General features: G+C 42.4%; 1 protein-coding gene across 1 annotated transcript in view; it reads left to right on the forward strand.

Annotated features, from left to right (window-relative positions):
- MYT1L (myelin transcription factor 1 like) overlaps positions 1-16,229 on the forward strand; it is a 302,732-nt gene that overhangs the window by 165,635 nt on the left and 120,868 nt on the right. The window contains exon 6 of the mRNA XM_084830909.1: positions 226-321. Coding sequence (XP_084687035.1) covers positions 226-321 — 96 coding nt within the window. The remainder of the gene's footprint in view (positions 1-225; positions 322-16,229) is intronic.

Below are 16,229 nucleotides of genomic sequence, written 5' to 3' on the forward strand. Positions count from 1 at the left end.
GAAATAGCCTATCCCCTAAATCCTATGCAACGTGGCAAAATGAGTCATTGTGGGAAAAGGCCTCTTCTAGAATTGCCTTTCTCTATGGTGGTTATTGCTTAATAAATATTAATGTCCCATTTCATTTGCAAGGCCAAAATAGCAGACATTTCTCCTCCTTCTGAGAGGAGATCACATCACATAGATGGTTCCCAAAGACTGTTTCACAAAGCTTTTCTATTATAGAAAGAAATCTCCGCTGGAGGAGCTCCAGGAACAGATGTTCCAAGGCACCATTTAGCCTATATCATATGAAGACATTCAAGATGGCTTGTGCTCCAGGTACTTCATAATCCCCTCAAGGTCAGGAAGAGTCAGGCTGATTCTAGGACTCCCAGGAGAATGAATATAAATGAAAACCCTAATCTATTTCATACAATCATGCTGTATAAATTTATGTTGACCTAAATGGGGAGTGGGGGAGGGGAGATCTTGTTTAGAGGTTTAGATCTGGAAAACTTGTCTTCATACCTTTATAAATCTCGCATACATTAATATTTTTTCCAATTTACATTATCATGAGAATCTAGACTTGTTCATTTGTTTTCAAAAAAAGAATAGAACTTATAAAGTTGAACAGTTTAGTGCCAACAGATGATAAGGACAAAAACCAAATGGACATATTTAATGATACAAAGGACAGCTCTTATGGGTGCCATTTTATACTCTGGCAAATTATAGCCAACCCATCTTATTAATGGTGGAAATCGAGTAGCACATGGAAGGTTGCACCTTAGTGCAACCACAACATAATAATGTTTTCTGGTCACCCAATTTTAATTACTTTTAATATAAAATATGGAAATGGAAAATAGGTCACTAAAGCTGAATGCTTATTGTAGCCTTTTAGTCTAGTTTTCAAATCAGGCACAGCATACGAAATGACACCATGAGGTATTACATTTTGACAAAACAATTCAACCTTCCTCTTTTTTTTAATGTATGCTTATATTATTACACTTTGCTAGTCACAAAAGCCCTTCTCCTTGCTTCAAATGCATATATTTGAAATTAAAGGCAGGATTTATTGAAGTTTGTTCAGATGCACAATTCTGCTTTCACAAACTGTCCATATGTGTTTTGTTTAGTATGGACAACACTCCCAAAATACAGGTATTCCATAAAAATTGTGGACCAATACCCCTATTGAAAACAGCAAGGCAGCAGTTAGACATATAGGAAGAAAATGATTAATCAACTTTCATATTTAGATAGAGTAGAACCTACTTATAATGGTTACACTGTACGTTTTTCCTTTTGTCCATACAAAATGACTGCCGAATATATCTTTTGTTTTGTTAATATGTTATGGCAGGAATAAGTCATGCAGGAATGCACTTTTCATTACAGTAAGCATCTTGCAAGAGACAGCTGACTGATTTAAATAAATACTGCAACATGTAGATCAAGCACAGACTTCCTTCTTCTTCTTTGAAGACAAGCAAGTGCATACCTCAAGGAATCCATTTTCTTAAGCTAGACAATACAGCAATACTTGACAGGGTATTAAAAGGATAGCACTTAACTTGGTCAGTTAAAACTTAATCACCAGTCAGAGGATTTACAATGCTTGAATTACACAGTGGAAAAGGACTGTGAAGCATTTGAAGCCACTCTGCATAGTGCCTATGGTTGGTACTGAAAACTAACCTCTTCTGATACTCTATAAATATACAGTCTTTCAGTGCCAAAACATGAAGCAAAATCAATGTCCTCCCCTAACTTTCAATAGATCTTTTAAAAGTCCACTTTTAGGAGGTGCACTCTCTCCAGGATGGCACCAGTTATTATAGGGCTCTTGGTGCCCCCCAAAGGTGGGCAGAGCCACTCTGTCACCCTGGGCTGTGAGGGAGAATGAGGCCAAGGCCAAGGAAGTGGCAGTTAAACCAGGTAGCTAGGGCCTCAGAGAAAATGTGATGGGTGCAAGCAGCTGTGACTGTTGGCAAACCAACTTTTTCCTGTTGCTGAGATGCCGCCCACCTGCCTTTAGACGGGGAGCAGATCAGTGGGCCCTCCAAAGGGCTGTGTCCTTTGGCAAGTGTTCAGTGGTGCTGGCCCTTGATGCCAGGTCTGCCCACCCTATGGTCAAAACTTCATTGCATTCTAGACAGTTCTTAAAGCTACAGTTAGACTCACTGGCAGACTTACTCATAAGACAAGCAAGCAGGAAAAATTGCTCAAAAATTGTAGTGAGAATGACTAGCTGAATCTGCTTGTGTGTGCAGGTTGGGAAACATGGTAGTAACTTAAATTAGCATTTTATCTCATTCAGACTCAGGGCTTAACTCCTACCTGTGCCAACGGAGGCTTAGGCTGTAATCCTAATACTTCTCAGTAGACATGGATTGAATTGCATTGTTGTTTATTTATTTATTATTACATTTATTAATCGCCCATCTGGCTGGTCATCCAGCCACTCTGGGCGATGTACAACATACAATAAAACAGTTTAAAACAATAAAATTCTACAATAAAAACATTTTCTAAAATACCCTAACCCACCCCAAATGCCTGCCTGAACAACCACATTTTTAATGCACAGCGAAAGCTCATTAAAGAGGGGGCATGACGGAGTTCGCTAGGGAGGGAGTTCTACAGAGTGGGGGCCACCACAGAAAAGGCCCTCTCCCTCGTCCCCACCAGTCTAGCTGTCCTGGCTGATGGGACAGAGAGAAGGCCATCCGAGGCTGATCTTGTTAAGCGGCCTGTCTGGTGTTGCTGGAGGCGCTCCTTAAGATAGGCTGGGCCGCAACCATATAGGGTTTTAAAGGTCAAAACCAACACCTTGAATTTGGCCCGGAAAACAACTGGTAACCAGTGCAACTCCTTCAGCACTGGAGTGATGTGATCTCGCCGGCGGCTGCCTTTAATCAGGCGAGCCGCCGTGTTCTGTACCAGCTGCAGCTTCCGAACCGTCTTCAGGGGTAACCCCACGTAGAGCGCATTACAGTAGTCTAAACAAGAGGAGACCAGGGCATGTACTACCGATGGGAGCAGATGGTCGGGAAGGAAGGGGCGCAGCCACCGTATCAGATGGAGTTGATACATTGTTAGTGTCCAAGATGAACATCAGAAGAGCCCTGTTGGATCAGACCAAAGATCTATTTAGTGTTAACCAGATTAGCCAGGCATATGCTTTTGGGAAGTCCATAAGCAGGAAATAAAATCAATAGCCCCCTCCCATTGTTGTACCCAAACAGCTAGTACTGAAAGGCGCATCTCCTCTGAGATCCAGAGGTAGCACATAGCCATCACTAGTAGTCATTGATAGACTTATTTTCTATGGATTTGTCTAGTCCTTCCCCCCACCTCCACCCCCACTGGAATTTGATCTTATTTTGAAATAAAGTTCCACAGACGGCAACAACAAAAAGAAGAACGCCATAACAGTATAACAAGATCATTAAAGAAATAAAGAAACTCACTGATTATAATGTTTAGTATATCAGGGATATGTGTATAGGATAACTAGAGTATAGCCCAGAGAATTTCATTACTAAATGCCTGGATATATAAGTTATATAGCATATATGATGAGTGTGTGTGCATAAAATAGTCAGGAAAAATATAGGATTGAAATTTGATCAGAATTTTGAAGGTTTCCAAAAAGGAGACAAATGAATAATGTAAGCTAGTGGCCATCAGCCCGGTTCACTCATAACAGTGGCAAATCATGGTTTAATTAATTAACCCACAATTTGCCATGTTCCATGCTGAGCATGAGCCTCTGCCACTTTGCATAATCAACCTCCAATTGGCCTGATAGTAGGTTGCAGTGTGACATGTGAATCTGGATACTATGGGCTACTCATGGGTTAAACAACCCAAAGTTAACCTAGAATTAGTTCATAGATTAACTTTGGGTGGTTTAACTCACAAATAACCCATAGGGTTTGCATGTCATACAACAACCTCCAACTGGGCCAATTGAAGATTGTTTATGCAAAGTGGAAGCAGATTACACATGGCATGATTTGCTGCCATTGTGCGCGAACAGGGCCATCTTGTGACAGCCAATTCCATAAAATTAATTATATGCTGTGTGAAGATATATTCCCTTTGTTTGGCTTGAACTTCCTGCCAAAGAGTTCTAATATTATAAGAGAAGGAGAAAAACTTCTCCATATCAATGTTCTCCACACACCACACATAATTCTATAAACCACTGTCATGTTCCCCTTTGGTTACTTCATTTTCTAAAGTAAAACTTACCAAAGATTGTGGCTTTGTCTCTTAGGGCAGGTGCTCTAGCCCCCTTAACCAATATTGCCCTTTTCTGCACCTTTTCCAGCTCAACAATATCCTTTTAAGATTGGGTGACCAGGACTGTCAACAGTATTCCAAGTGTGGCCGCACCATAGATGTGTACCCTTATACAGTATTATGATGCTGGTAGTTTTATTTTCAATTCATTTTCTAATAATCCCTAACATGGAATTTGCCCTTTTCACAGTTGCTTGACATAGGAACATAGGAAGTCAGACCACGTCCATCTAGCCCAGTATTGTTGATAGCGACTGGCAGCAGTTCTCCAGGGTTTCAGGCAGGAGTTTTTCCAGCCCTATGCTAGGTATCGCAACTGGGACCTTCTCCAGGCAAAACATGTGCTCTACCACTGAGCTATGGCCCCTCCTCTACATACTGGGTTGACATTTTGATTGAAATATCCCCCACAACCCAAAGATATCCTTCCTGTTAGTCACCGACAGGTGTATATGTGAAATTAACGTTTTTGTACCGATGTGCATCACTTTTGATGCTTCCTATGAAAATTATTTGGACATTCAAACTGGCAAAAACCCTCTTTTCAAGTATTTGAAATGTCCATTCGAAGAACCTGATTCCCTGCACTGCCTTGTACAGTGACACCCTCCCTCAAGGGGGAAAATTTCACTTTTGGGGCAGGAAGTCTCCTCTGGTCCTTGAAAAATTGTTCTAAGGCATAGTCATTTAGATCTAGAAATGTTGCCCCTTTTTTGTGACCTAAGCAGGCATTTACCCAGTCTATAATTTCTTTTTCTGTGTCCTTTATATAGAGTTCTTTGGTTAACTTTGGGTTGTTTAACCCACGAATAACCCATAGTGTCCAGGTTTATGCAGCAATCTCTGATGGGAGGTTAATTATGCAAACGTCCTCTTCCAGCCTGCAGAGGCTTGGGGTATCTCTGTGGGCCCCACCCCCTCAGAAGGAACTAAGGGCACTGGGCTGGCTCACTTTCACCCACCTCACATCCTCCCTAATGGGGGAAGGCACAGGGCAGGTGAGGCAGCAACAGTCAAGGCACCAGGTATATCATCCACCCAGTGCCTTAGCCACTGTAGCTTTGCTGTGCACAGGTTTTCCCTGACCAGAAAAGCCAGCATGCAGCAAAACCTGGTCCCCAATTAAGGTGCCGGGTGGATGATCTACCCAGTGCTTCTGCCGGGGAGCAAAAGAAGTCAGGAGGGCATGACCACACCCACCTGACATCATACGATCTACAGATGGTTGGGTGGGAGTTCTTCCACCACCACCCTAGTCGCAATAAAGGTTCTGCAACCCTGCTATAGAGTTTGTATCCAGGGATAACCATATCTCACTGATTCCATTCCACCAGGTTTCCATTATGCCCACTATACCTATGCTCTCACTTATGGCTAAGCACCCCAGCTGCATTCAGAGGTTTCTAGCATTAGCTTATAAAGACATATAACAAACTGGGGCAGTTTGCATTATCACAGTGAGGGAAATAAGCCACAGAAGCTCATTTCCCCTGCCGTGCGTGCCCATCAGATTTCTGTAATTACCCTCACTGGTGCAACTTGCCATATTGTCCAAACACAAGTGCCATGGCTTGTTTGCAGGAGGGGGGCAGCCAGCAACCCTCAAATAAGCCAACAGCCCATGGGTTATTTTAGGGTTGCTGCTGCCTCATACAAGCTATGCCACCCAGGTTCGGATGGTCTGGCAAGCCGCATCAGCGAGGGTAATAATTACAGAAATCCATCCAGTGTGCAACTGGCGCACGCAGTGGGATTAACAAGCCACTGTGGCTTCTTAACCATGCAAACTAGGTCATTATGTAACTCTCCAAATTCCTTTACTGTGTGCATTTTCCCCTATGGTCCTTTGACTTCTTTGATCAGCAGTCATTTTGTACTGTATGTGCATTGCCAAGCTCTACTACATCTGTGTTTGACTTGGAGTGAATAATGTGCTGTGTAGGAATGATATTGGTTTGGAGAAACAGGACAGTGTAGAGCTGTTTCTATTAAGTGTGAATATTCTATATATACACACAATACACTAGGGATTATCAAAATCAACCCTCAGAATTTCACAGAAAATTCTTCACCTGGATTTCTATGGAATTAAGGCATAACTGGGCAGATTTTGGCCAAAATGCCTTCTCTGGCTTTGACAAGGCCTCTTGGCTACACAACAGCCTAATGCCTGGAAGCCTCTTCAAAGACCAGCAGCTTGCACAGGGCCTTTTCACTGCTCTCACAGTGACCTGCAAGAGAAGGTAGTGGAAAGAGACTGATCTCCATGGTAAAGGCTGCAGTCTTTGCAAAAATTATAAATGTGCCCACACATGTATAATTCATGTAGGATTACACTAGGCAGGGGACTGTGGTTTCTATGATGCTGCATGATGGATCAGCCAAAGCCTATGTGTCTACTGTAGCCTGCACTGGACAGGTTGGACCTACCCAGCTCCTCCTTACCTAACTATATCGTATGACTCTGAGAACCCATTCCATGCCATTTTATTTTCCATGGCAGCAAAGAGTTGGATGCACCAACCCTGATGATGGAGGGGGCTAAATTGTGTTGGCAAAACACAACTGAGCCAACAGGAGCAGAGACAGCATGCCCTATGGCATACAGACACAGAGACAGTATGCCCTATGTCATACTGTCTCTAATCCCCAAATTCCTCCCCCGTCCCAAAGCAGACATCCTAGGACAAGAGGATGCTGAGCCTTTCCTTCCCATCCAAATAATCATGGTAGAGGGATCATGAACAGAACCTTAGATGTAGCCCCAATCATAGTGATAGTTATAATAGCAGGGGATAATAGATGCCACTGTTTTTATCTCACACCTGTCAAAGAAGGAGTAATAAGGTGTTGTGTTTTCATGGGTTGCCTAGATATGATCACTAGTGCTTCATCAGGTCTAACGTGGAGTGTTTATTGCGCTGTGCAAAAGCAATTTTCTGCAAGGTAGCTGATCAGAGGTAGGCTTATGTTTAAATCTGTGCTTATGAGAAATATTAGGCTGATTTCATGACCTATGAAAATATTATGAATCCAACTGTGCAGCTAGGGGCCTTTCTGGATACATTACAATTGTATGTATGTATGTATTACAATGATATTCCGCCTTTTTTCCTCCTTAAGGAACCCAAGGTGACGTACATAATCCTCCTCCTCTCCATTTTATCTTCACAACAACAACCCTGTGAGGTAGGTTGGGCTGAGAGTCTGTGGCTGGCCCAAAGTCACCCAGTGAGCTTCCATGGCCGAGTGGAGACTAGAACCTGGATCTCCTGACTCCCAGTCCAACACTCTAGCCACTACACCACACTGGTTCTCTCTCAGTGTTGATATCCTGCTGGTGTTGTCCCAGTATCCAGAGTGCCATTTCTTATCCTCACATAATCAGTACATCTTTGCGTAATCAATAAGCACTCCTGCTGGTGTAGCCCAGTAGGATTACCCAGCTTCACAAGGTAGGCGGAAATAAAATAAAGTGGCACTTTTAATGAAATCCGAATAGCACGACAGTGGCAGAGGTAATACAATATCCCTTTTCACAATAGTTGCCAGTGACAATCTCACAATCACAGTTCAAATATCTTTACTAACAGCAGTAAAGGACTAGCTAAGATGAAAACCACTTTCCCCACTGCAGTACACTATTGGGATTTCAGACCTATCAAAATTTGATTCCCACCTGCATCGCCACCCCCAAGGAGGGCCCCCAGATCTCCTGCATTTGCTCACCCCTGCTTAACAAGTGAGATGTTTTCTTATCTAGATCATGCACAATGCCTGTATGATAATTCTCTAACCCTGGTATAAGGAACACTCTGGAAAGGCCCGAGGAAAGTTGACAGTAAAGGCTTGCTTATATGCTACTTGATAGCTGATTATCTTTACTTGATCTGTTGTTCATTTCTATTCACATGGTTTTTTTTTGTTTTACTTGGCTAGTATTTGTGTTGTAGTTTCTAACTCCTGTCTTAATCATAATGATAGATGAATTAAGGGCACCATGGAATACTGTTAAAAAAAAAGTATTCATGTATTTAATTTGTTTCCTTAGGCATCGGTCCTGGGATGTAATATGTGCACAGGTGCCTCATGGAATCTAGTTCAGAAAGCATGGAAAGGGGCTACATCAATGAGTCGAGTGCTCTGTCCATTTCCCTCTTCCCTTTAATAACAAGGCAGGAAGAAGAAGTTGACACAATCATAACGTAGCCTTCCCTGCATGCTTTGGCAGCAAAGGAAAGTAATAAATTATTTATTCCTGCAGCAAGAGAGAAGGTCAGAGACATACATTAGACTTTCATCCCTAATAACACTGTGAATTTCTCAGCCACATTCCAGTTTATCCCTCTAGCTTGGCATGGTGATACAGCATCTCTTATTGTGCTGTACATAAGCAAGTCCACTGCATAATCACTAAGGAAAAGGAAGTTGCAGGCAGCCCAGTTCAGTCTGAAGCTATCTCACCCTTGAAAGCCCAGATTTGGGGGATAACACCATAAGAACAGTAAATCATTTGGTACAACAGTGTTTTTCTTTAATCCTATAGCATAAGACTATAGTTAACTACGCTTCAAAAATTCAGAATTTTAAAATAAAATTCTGCTACTTCACTGAGCCCTGAATAAACTATAGAAACTTTATTTGGCAATTTGATTAATTAGATGCAAACTGTGTTCTGTACCAATACCTAGGACAGTGCAAAGTCTAGGGGGATGTTTCCACCAGCGATTTACTCTGCGTTAAGGTCGTTAGGGATACATGATGTTGTGGCCATCCAGCATTCATCCCAGAACTTATCAGGGAAAAAACAGATTTCCTGAGACTGCTTAAAGTCTGATTCTTTTCCTGAAGTCGGGTTCTCCCCGGTATAGTTGCTGTGTGCCCCAACCCTCACATTTAGCTCTGGTATGCTAGCTCTGCCCAGGGATGTGCCTTTCACCATGACCCCAGTCAAGGGGTGTTTCCTCCCATTGTGCTGAATGAGGCTTGCCCTCTCAATGACCACAGAAATAACAGAGAAGCCCCCCAACTGACACGGGCACGGCACATTTTAAAGCCCAATTCCTTAAGTGCTTTTAAGCGCAATCTCAAGGCTCCGATTCATTGCCTTATGAAGTAACTACATCACAGCTCCGTTATAGAGATCCTGTGCATTAAAATGGGGGCTGGTTTCCATCTCTTTCCCACAACAAACCCATTAGTGTCTCCTCAGAAGTAACTCCCATTGTGGTTAATGAGGTCCTGCGGGTTAAAATGGGGGCTGGTTTCTGTCTTTGTGTTCTCTCCCCCCCCCTTTCCCAGCACAGGCATATGTGTGTCTACTCGGAAGTAACTCCCATTGTGCTCAATAAGCCTTGCTCCTGAAATGCAGGTGCATCTGGACTTTCAGGGGAAAGAAGAAGGGGGGGGAGGGGGAAAGCCTCTCTTATTGGGTTGAGCAGCCCCTGGGAGTCAGATGATGTTCACTCCAACCCCCACCCACACCAGGAAGTATGTTCTATGAAGTGATTTTTACTGCTGCGGAGAATCTGCTCGTGGAACCCTGCTCACAGCAAAGGTGATTCCTTTTAAAAAATCTGGCACTCCTCCATTAGCTTCTCCTTCCGTTGTCATGGAAACACGCACTAAGACAATATAGTAGTGAAGTAAACCTCTTCCCTTTGGTATTGCACCATTATGCAAAGTAGAAGGAATGGGGTATGTTGAACCTATTAGAAACCAATAGGTCCATGAAGGCAGTTCAGAGGGAGAGGAATCTTGAAAGATGTGACATTCTCACCTGGGCCACAGGAAGCTTCTTCCCTTTTTAGTGACCATTTACAGCATTTAGACATAGGTGCCTAAATCCTTCAATAGACGATTATGCAGCATTTCAGTAGATGATTAAAAATGATAGCAAACAAAACTTTAAAAAGTTAGATCTTTGAAACAAAAAGTATCAGACAGCATATAATAATCTCAACACATGTTTAATAACCATAGTTGTCATATTAGTGCTATCTTCTTTTGCCTTGACTTCTTCACAACATTATGTTTAAATTTTTCTGTTACCTGTACTCCCAGCACAGACCGTGCTTTTGTATCTTAAAAGATACCTTTGCTTGGAAGAATTAATTCAGATTATTGTTGTGCGCATTGTCTGCCAAAGCCAGAATTAGCCAGACAAACATCTAGCCACTGCAGTCAGGAAAAGACAGAGAAGGCCATTATGAGCAAAGAAACCACTTTAAGGATACAAAGTGGTAATTAGTGGGGACTATTGGAAGGGTCAGGGAGCTCAAGTTAGCTTCGGTCTCCTTGGTTATTAAAACTGTTCTGAATTAATAGGCATGCCTAAGCTGCAAACATGTTTATATTAGCTGTATATAGAGAAATAGTTGCCATTTTCTGCCATTGTTGCAGAGAGTAAGAGATTTAAAGCTGATAGATTTAGTAAGATATTTGAAACTTTATTAGACTCCCTAAAATTGATGTGCAGGAACAGCTTGAGGCAGCTTAACCCCTAGAGCTATCTTTGTCAAGGTGTGATGGGAAAGGTGAAAAGTCTGAAAGGTGATGAGACGATGAGAGGCAGTGAAGGCACTGAAATACAAAGGTGGAGAGAGAAAACGAAAGAGGGGTAGTTGTGATTCTAAAACAGGTTAGATAGAGGAATCCCATTAAAGTTTAGGTGGCTATTCAGGAAAAAGTAGTTAATGGATCATTAGTTCCGGGCAGTCAAAACAAAGGTCAGCACCTTGCCCACACTAGTCTTTTTCAAAATGACCTTTCCCCCACTATCTTTTTTTAAGGCATAATTATGACATTGCTTCCCTATGACTGTTCATTTTTAGAAGTCAGACTTCCTGACAGATATTTTTGATGCAGATTATTTCTACACAAAACTTTTATTTTGTTGTTGTTCAGTCGTTCAGTCGTGTCTGACTCTTCGTGACCCCATGGACCATAGCACGCCAGGCCTTCCTGTCCTGCACACTCATAATTGGTCACTCACAGAAGTCTGCGGGTCCTTTACATGATGTCGTCAACCTCCAGGGCATCTCCCATGCTTTCTGACTTTTATCCAGCTTTTTAAAAGACCGGAGATAACCCAATGAGGAATGTTAATCTGATATATTGTCTGTAATTGCGCAGTTTCGCTATAATCACAGCACCATCTAGTGGCTGTAAAATGAAATATATAGAACTTGCCAAGAAAGGAATTCCCCAATGCAATGCACATGTTTGCCCATGTAAAGGAGCTGTTCTTAATCCCTCAAAGAATCCAGAAGCAGAAGCCCCAGTAAGGATGTGGGATTTTAGCCTCGTGTGGTGAAGCTTGCAATCATTAGACACTGATGGAGTAGAACATTCACATTTTAAAAACATGTTAGGTCTTCTTTACATGCATTAGCAACCCTTCCCTCCTCCTTTCATTTCTACACTTTGTTGTTGTTGTTATTCAGTCGTTAAGTTGTGTCTGACTCTTCGTGACCCCATGGACCATAGCACGCCAGGCCTTCCTGTCCTCTGCTCTCTCCCGGAGCATAGGGAGTTTTAAAAGTCTGATGTGCTTACCTGTAGGTGCCACTGGAAGTCAGCAGCAGAAAGGGCAAGAGAGTCTGAAAAATAGAAACATCCTTCAACAGCGTCCAGCATGACCATTGCTTTATTGCAGGAATGGGGAATGTGTGGCTCTCCAGATACTGTCAGACTGTAACTCCGATCATCCCTCACCATTGGCTATACTGGCCTGGGCTGATGCAGTCCACCAACATCTGAAGGACCACTCATCCCCGTGCCCTTGCCTTATTGCCCTTTGCTGGGTAGTGCAGACTGTTCCACCAAGCACTACCAATGCAGGGATGGCCAGATTTGAATTAGTGGAATTGTCTTTTACGAACTATGTTTACAAACTTTGGAAGAAAGCCAGGAGTTTTGAGCACCTGCTATCCTGCTTGCTAATTATTTCAGTTCTCAATAATTCCAAAGTTCCATATGATACCTTATTCTTGAGCTCTGAATGACTGCAGTGTCATATGAATGCAGTGGAGAGATTTTGTTTTTGTTCATAAACAAAAAATTGAGATTAAAGGCCACTTTATAAACTGAAGCAGCGGCAGCCACATGTAAACTGCTAAGGAATACTTCTGCATAGCAGTGATTCAGCACAGGGCTCATAATGTATAGAAGTGTCTTGCCACATGTTCACATCGGCACCACACATTCCTGGCTATGTGTCAGGAGCGCCCTAGCTGCCTCTTGCAGTCCCCACCAATAGCCAACTCAGGACACAGACAACAAGGAATTCTTTCCAAGACTTTATTCCTTTATTCCTTTATGACTCTTTCAGATCAGAATACTAATCACTAGTGACAAAGCAAGGAACAGCACTGGGGAAAGATAGCTGAGTAGCCTAAGCTCCAGGTAAGGCAGTTGGTCCCCATTTGAAGGAGAATCATGGGAAGACCCTGAACTTATGGGCTAGGGAGAGATCCTCCCTCTTTCCCTTGGGTCCTCGGAACGCGACCGTTGTTTGCACACCAAACAAGTGCTACACCTCCTTTCGGCGCCCTCCATCTGTTGTCGCTCCCTTCGTCTGTGCCGAGCGTCCAGCAAGCCCCCTCCAGCGCTCTCTCACTGCCAGGGTCACTATCTATCCCAGGAATGCTGGCAGGAGGAATCTCTGCCAGCTGCTGTGCTTGTGAGAGATGAGCGAGCTCCTCTCCCACGGATTGCTGTTCCTCTTCAGAATCAGAACTGCTCTGGGGCTCTATTGGCTCAGTTTCCACCCTGATACTATGGCTGGTACTAGTGTGGAGGGACCTGACTCTTGGCAGAATAGAACTCAGCTACACTGTGAGATGCTTACATACAGTATTCCCACCCACCCTCACTCCCAGCAATGAAACTTGGATAGTATGCATATATATAAATATGGGTATTATTTTAAATAAATAATGGCATTATAGAAATTAGGCATGATATGGCCTGAGTTTGGAACATTATAGTGATATTTATTATGCATTGTCTTCATGTATACTATTTTAACTGTTGGAAGTCACCCTGGTTTAATGAAGATGGGTACTGTATAAGTATTTTAAATAAATAACCAGATTGCCATCACACAGAACTATGATTCTCAGTAACTTACATGCAGGGCTATTGAAATGTGTGATATGCCTCATATTGTGAGGCTTCAGAAGCATTGAGCCTCTGACCAAAATGGGAGAGTTGGAGTGCCTGGTTTTAAAGGCGAACCTAGATATAGTAGGCATAACAGAAACGTGGTGGAATGGAGTGAACCAATGGGATACGGTTATCTCTAGATATAAACTTACTATACTATAAGTAAGGAAAGGGAAGGACATACTGGAGGAGGTGTTGCTGTATACATCAGAGGGCATAGTGTCAAGCAGACTCGAAAACATAGACAGGGCAGAGTCCTCCACAGAAGCACTGTGGATAACAATACCAGGCTCCAAAAGTAATTTAGTACTAGGAACATGCTATTGTCCCCCAGACCAGAATGCTCAGGGTGATCTTGAGATGGAAAATGAAATCAGGAAGGCATCCAAATGAGGAAGTGTTGTAATAATGGGTGACTTCAGTTACCCCCACATTGACCAGATAAATGCATGTTCCAGTCATGACAGAAGTTACATTTCTTGATGCCCTAAATGACTGGGTTCTAGAACTGTTGGTCATGGAACCAACTAGAGGGGAGGCAACCCTGGATTTAATGCTTGATGCCACCCAGGACCTAGTATGAGATGTGAGTATTGTTGAACCAGTTGGAAACAGTGACCATTGTGCTATCAGATTTAATATATATTGAAGTGGAAAATTGCCAAGGAAGTCCAACACAGTCACATTTTACTTCAAACGAGGAAAGTTCTCTAAAATTAGGTAACTGATAAGAAGGAAGTTGAAAGTGGAGCCAGGAGACTTAAATCTTTTCAAAATGCTTGGAGGTTACTCAGAACCATAATAATAAAAACCTAGAATGTATACCACAAGTTAGGAAAGGTTATCCCAAGTCTGAGAGGTCACCAGCATGGTTAAGGAGCAGTGTCAAAGAAGCTATTAGAGAAAAGAAGGCTTCCTTCAGAAAATGGAAATCTTGCCCAGATGAGGAGAACAAAAGGGAGCACAAACTTGCACAAAAGAGATGCAAACAGACAATAAGAGATGACCCCCCCAAAAAACCCTTTTGAGGAGCATATCACTAAGAACATCAAGGCCAACAATAAAGAATTCTTTAAATATATCAGAAGCAGGAAACCACCTAGGAAGGCAGTTGGATCATTGGATGACAATGGAGTTAAAGGAGTAGTAAAGGAGGATAAGGAGATTGCAGAGAAGCTAAATGAATTATTTTCATCTGTCTTCACTGCATAAAATTTAGGACAGATACCTGTACCTGAACTGATGTTTTCAGGAAGGGAGTCTGAGAAACTGAGGCAGATAGTGGTGACAAAAATTGAAATTCTCAACCTTATTGACAAATTAAAAGTTAATAAATTACCAAGCCCAGATGTATCCATCCTAGAGTTCTTAAAGAACTCAAATGTAATATTGTTGATCTTCTAACACAAATATGCAACATGTCCCTAAGATTAGCCTCTGTACGAGAAGACTGGAGAATGGCCAGTACAATGCCAGTTTTTAAAAGGGGATCTGGGGAAATCCGGGAAATTACAGTCCAGTTAGGTTACCTGTTCCAGGTAAATTGGTTGAAAGCATTATTAAATATAAAATTGGTAAGCATATAGAAGGAAAAGCCCTGCTGAAAAAGAATCAACATGGCTTCCACAAAGGTAAGTCATGTCTCACTAACTTTTTAGACTTCTTTGAGAGTGTCATTAAACATGTGGACAGGGTTTACTTGGACTTCCAAAAGGCTTTTGACAGTGTCCCTCACCAAAGACTCCTGAGCAAACTTAAAAGTCATGGAATAAGAGGAGAGGTCCTCTTACAGATCAGTAACTGGTTAAAGAACTGAAAGCAGAGTAGGAATAAATGGCAACTTCTCCCAATGGAGGGATGTAAACAGTGGTATCCTGCAGGGATCTGTATTGGGACCAGTGCTTGCTTGCCAGCTTGTACAGTAGGAGTGAGCAGTTCAGTGGCCATGTTTGCTGATGACACCAAATTATTTAGGCTCATTAAAACAAAAAGAGATTGTGAGAAGCTCCAAAAGGATTGCTCCAAACTGGGAGAATGGGCATCAAAACAGCCATTGTGGTTCAATGTAAGCAAATGTAAAGTGATGCACACTGGGGCAAAACATCCCAACTTTTCAGATATATGTTGATGGGACCTGAACTAGCGGAGACTGACCAAGAAAGAGATCTACGGCTTGTGGTGGACAGCTCGATTAAAAGTGATAACCCAGTGTGCAGCTCCTATGAAAAAGGGAAATTCCATTAGGCATAATTTAAAAAGGAATCAAAAATGAAACTACCAGGAGCATACTCCCATTATAAAATCTATGCTGTGACCACACTTGAAATACTGTGTACAGTTCTGGTTACTGCACCTAAAAAAAGATACTGTAGAGTTGGAAAAAGTACAGAAAAGAGAAGCTAAAATGTTCAAAGGGCTGGAGCAACCCCCCATGAGGAAAGGTAAGAACATCTGGGACTGTTTAGCTTAGAGAAAAAGTGAGTGAGGGGAGACATGAAAGAGGTGTATAGGGATTATGCATGGTGTGGAGAAAGAGGATAGGGTGACTAGGGATGTTGGAGAAATCTGTTTGGGGAGTGGAGTGCAACGAGCTTCCATTGGTTCGACCTCCTGGAGGTCCATTTTCTGCTATGTAGCTCGACTCAGCCCACAGCAATTTGGGCCAGTTAGAAGAGTTACCATGTTTTTAGATTTGCACAAATTATGGCTGAAATTTGCGCAGATCTCGATCTCCCCGCCACACTACACATAAAGTCCAT

This window comes from Heloderma suspectum, chromosome 1 (assembly GCF_057233095.1).
Source record: "Heloderma suspectum isolate Gila_16-S chromosome 1, 16-S_ref, whole genome shotgun sequence".
In the NCBI taxonomy this organism is placed as follows: Eukaryota; Metazoa; Chordata; class Lepidosauria; order Squamata; family Helodermatidae; genus Heloderma; species Heloderma suspectum.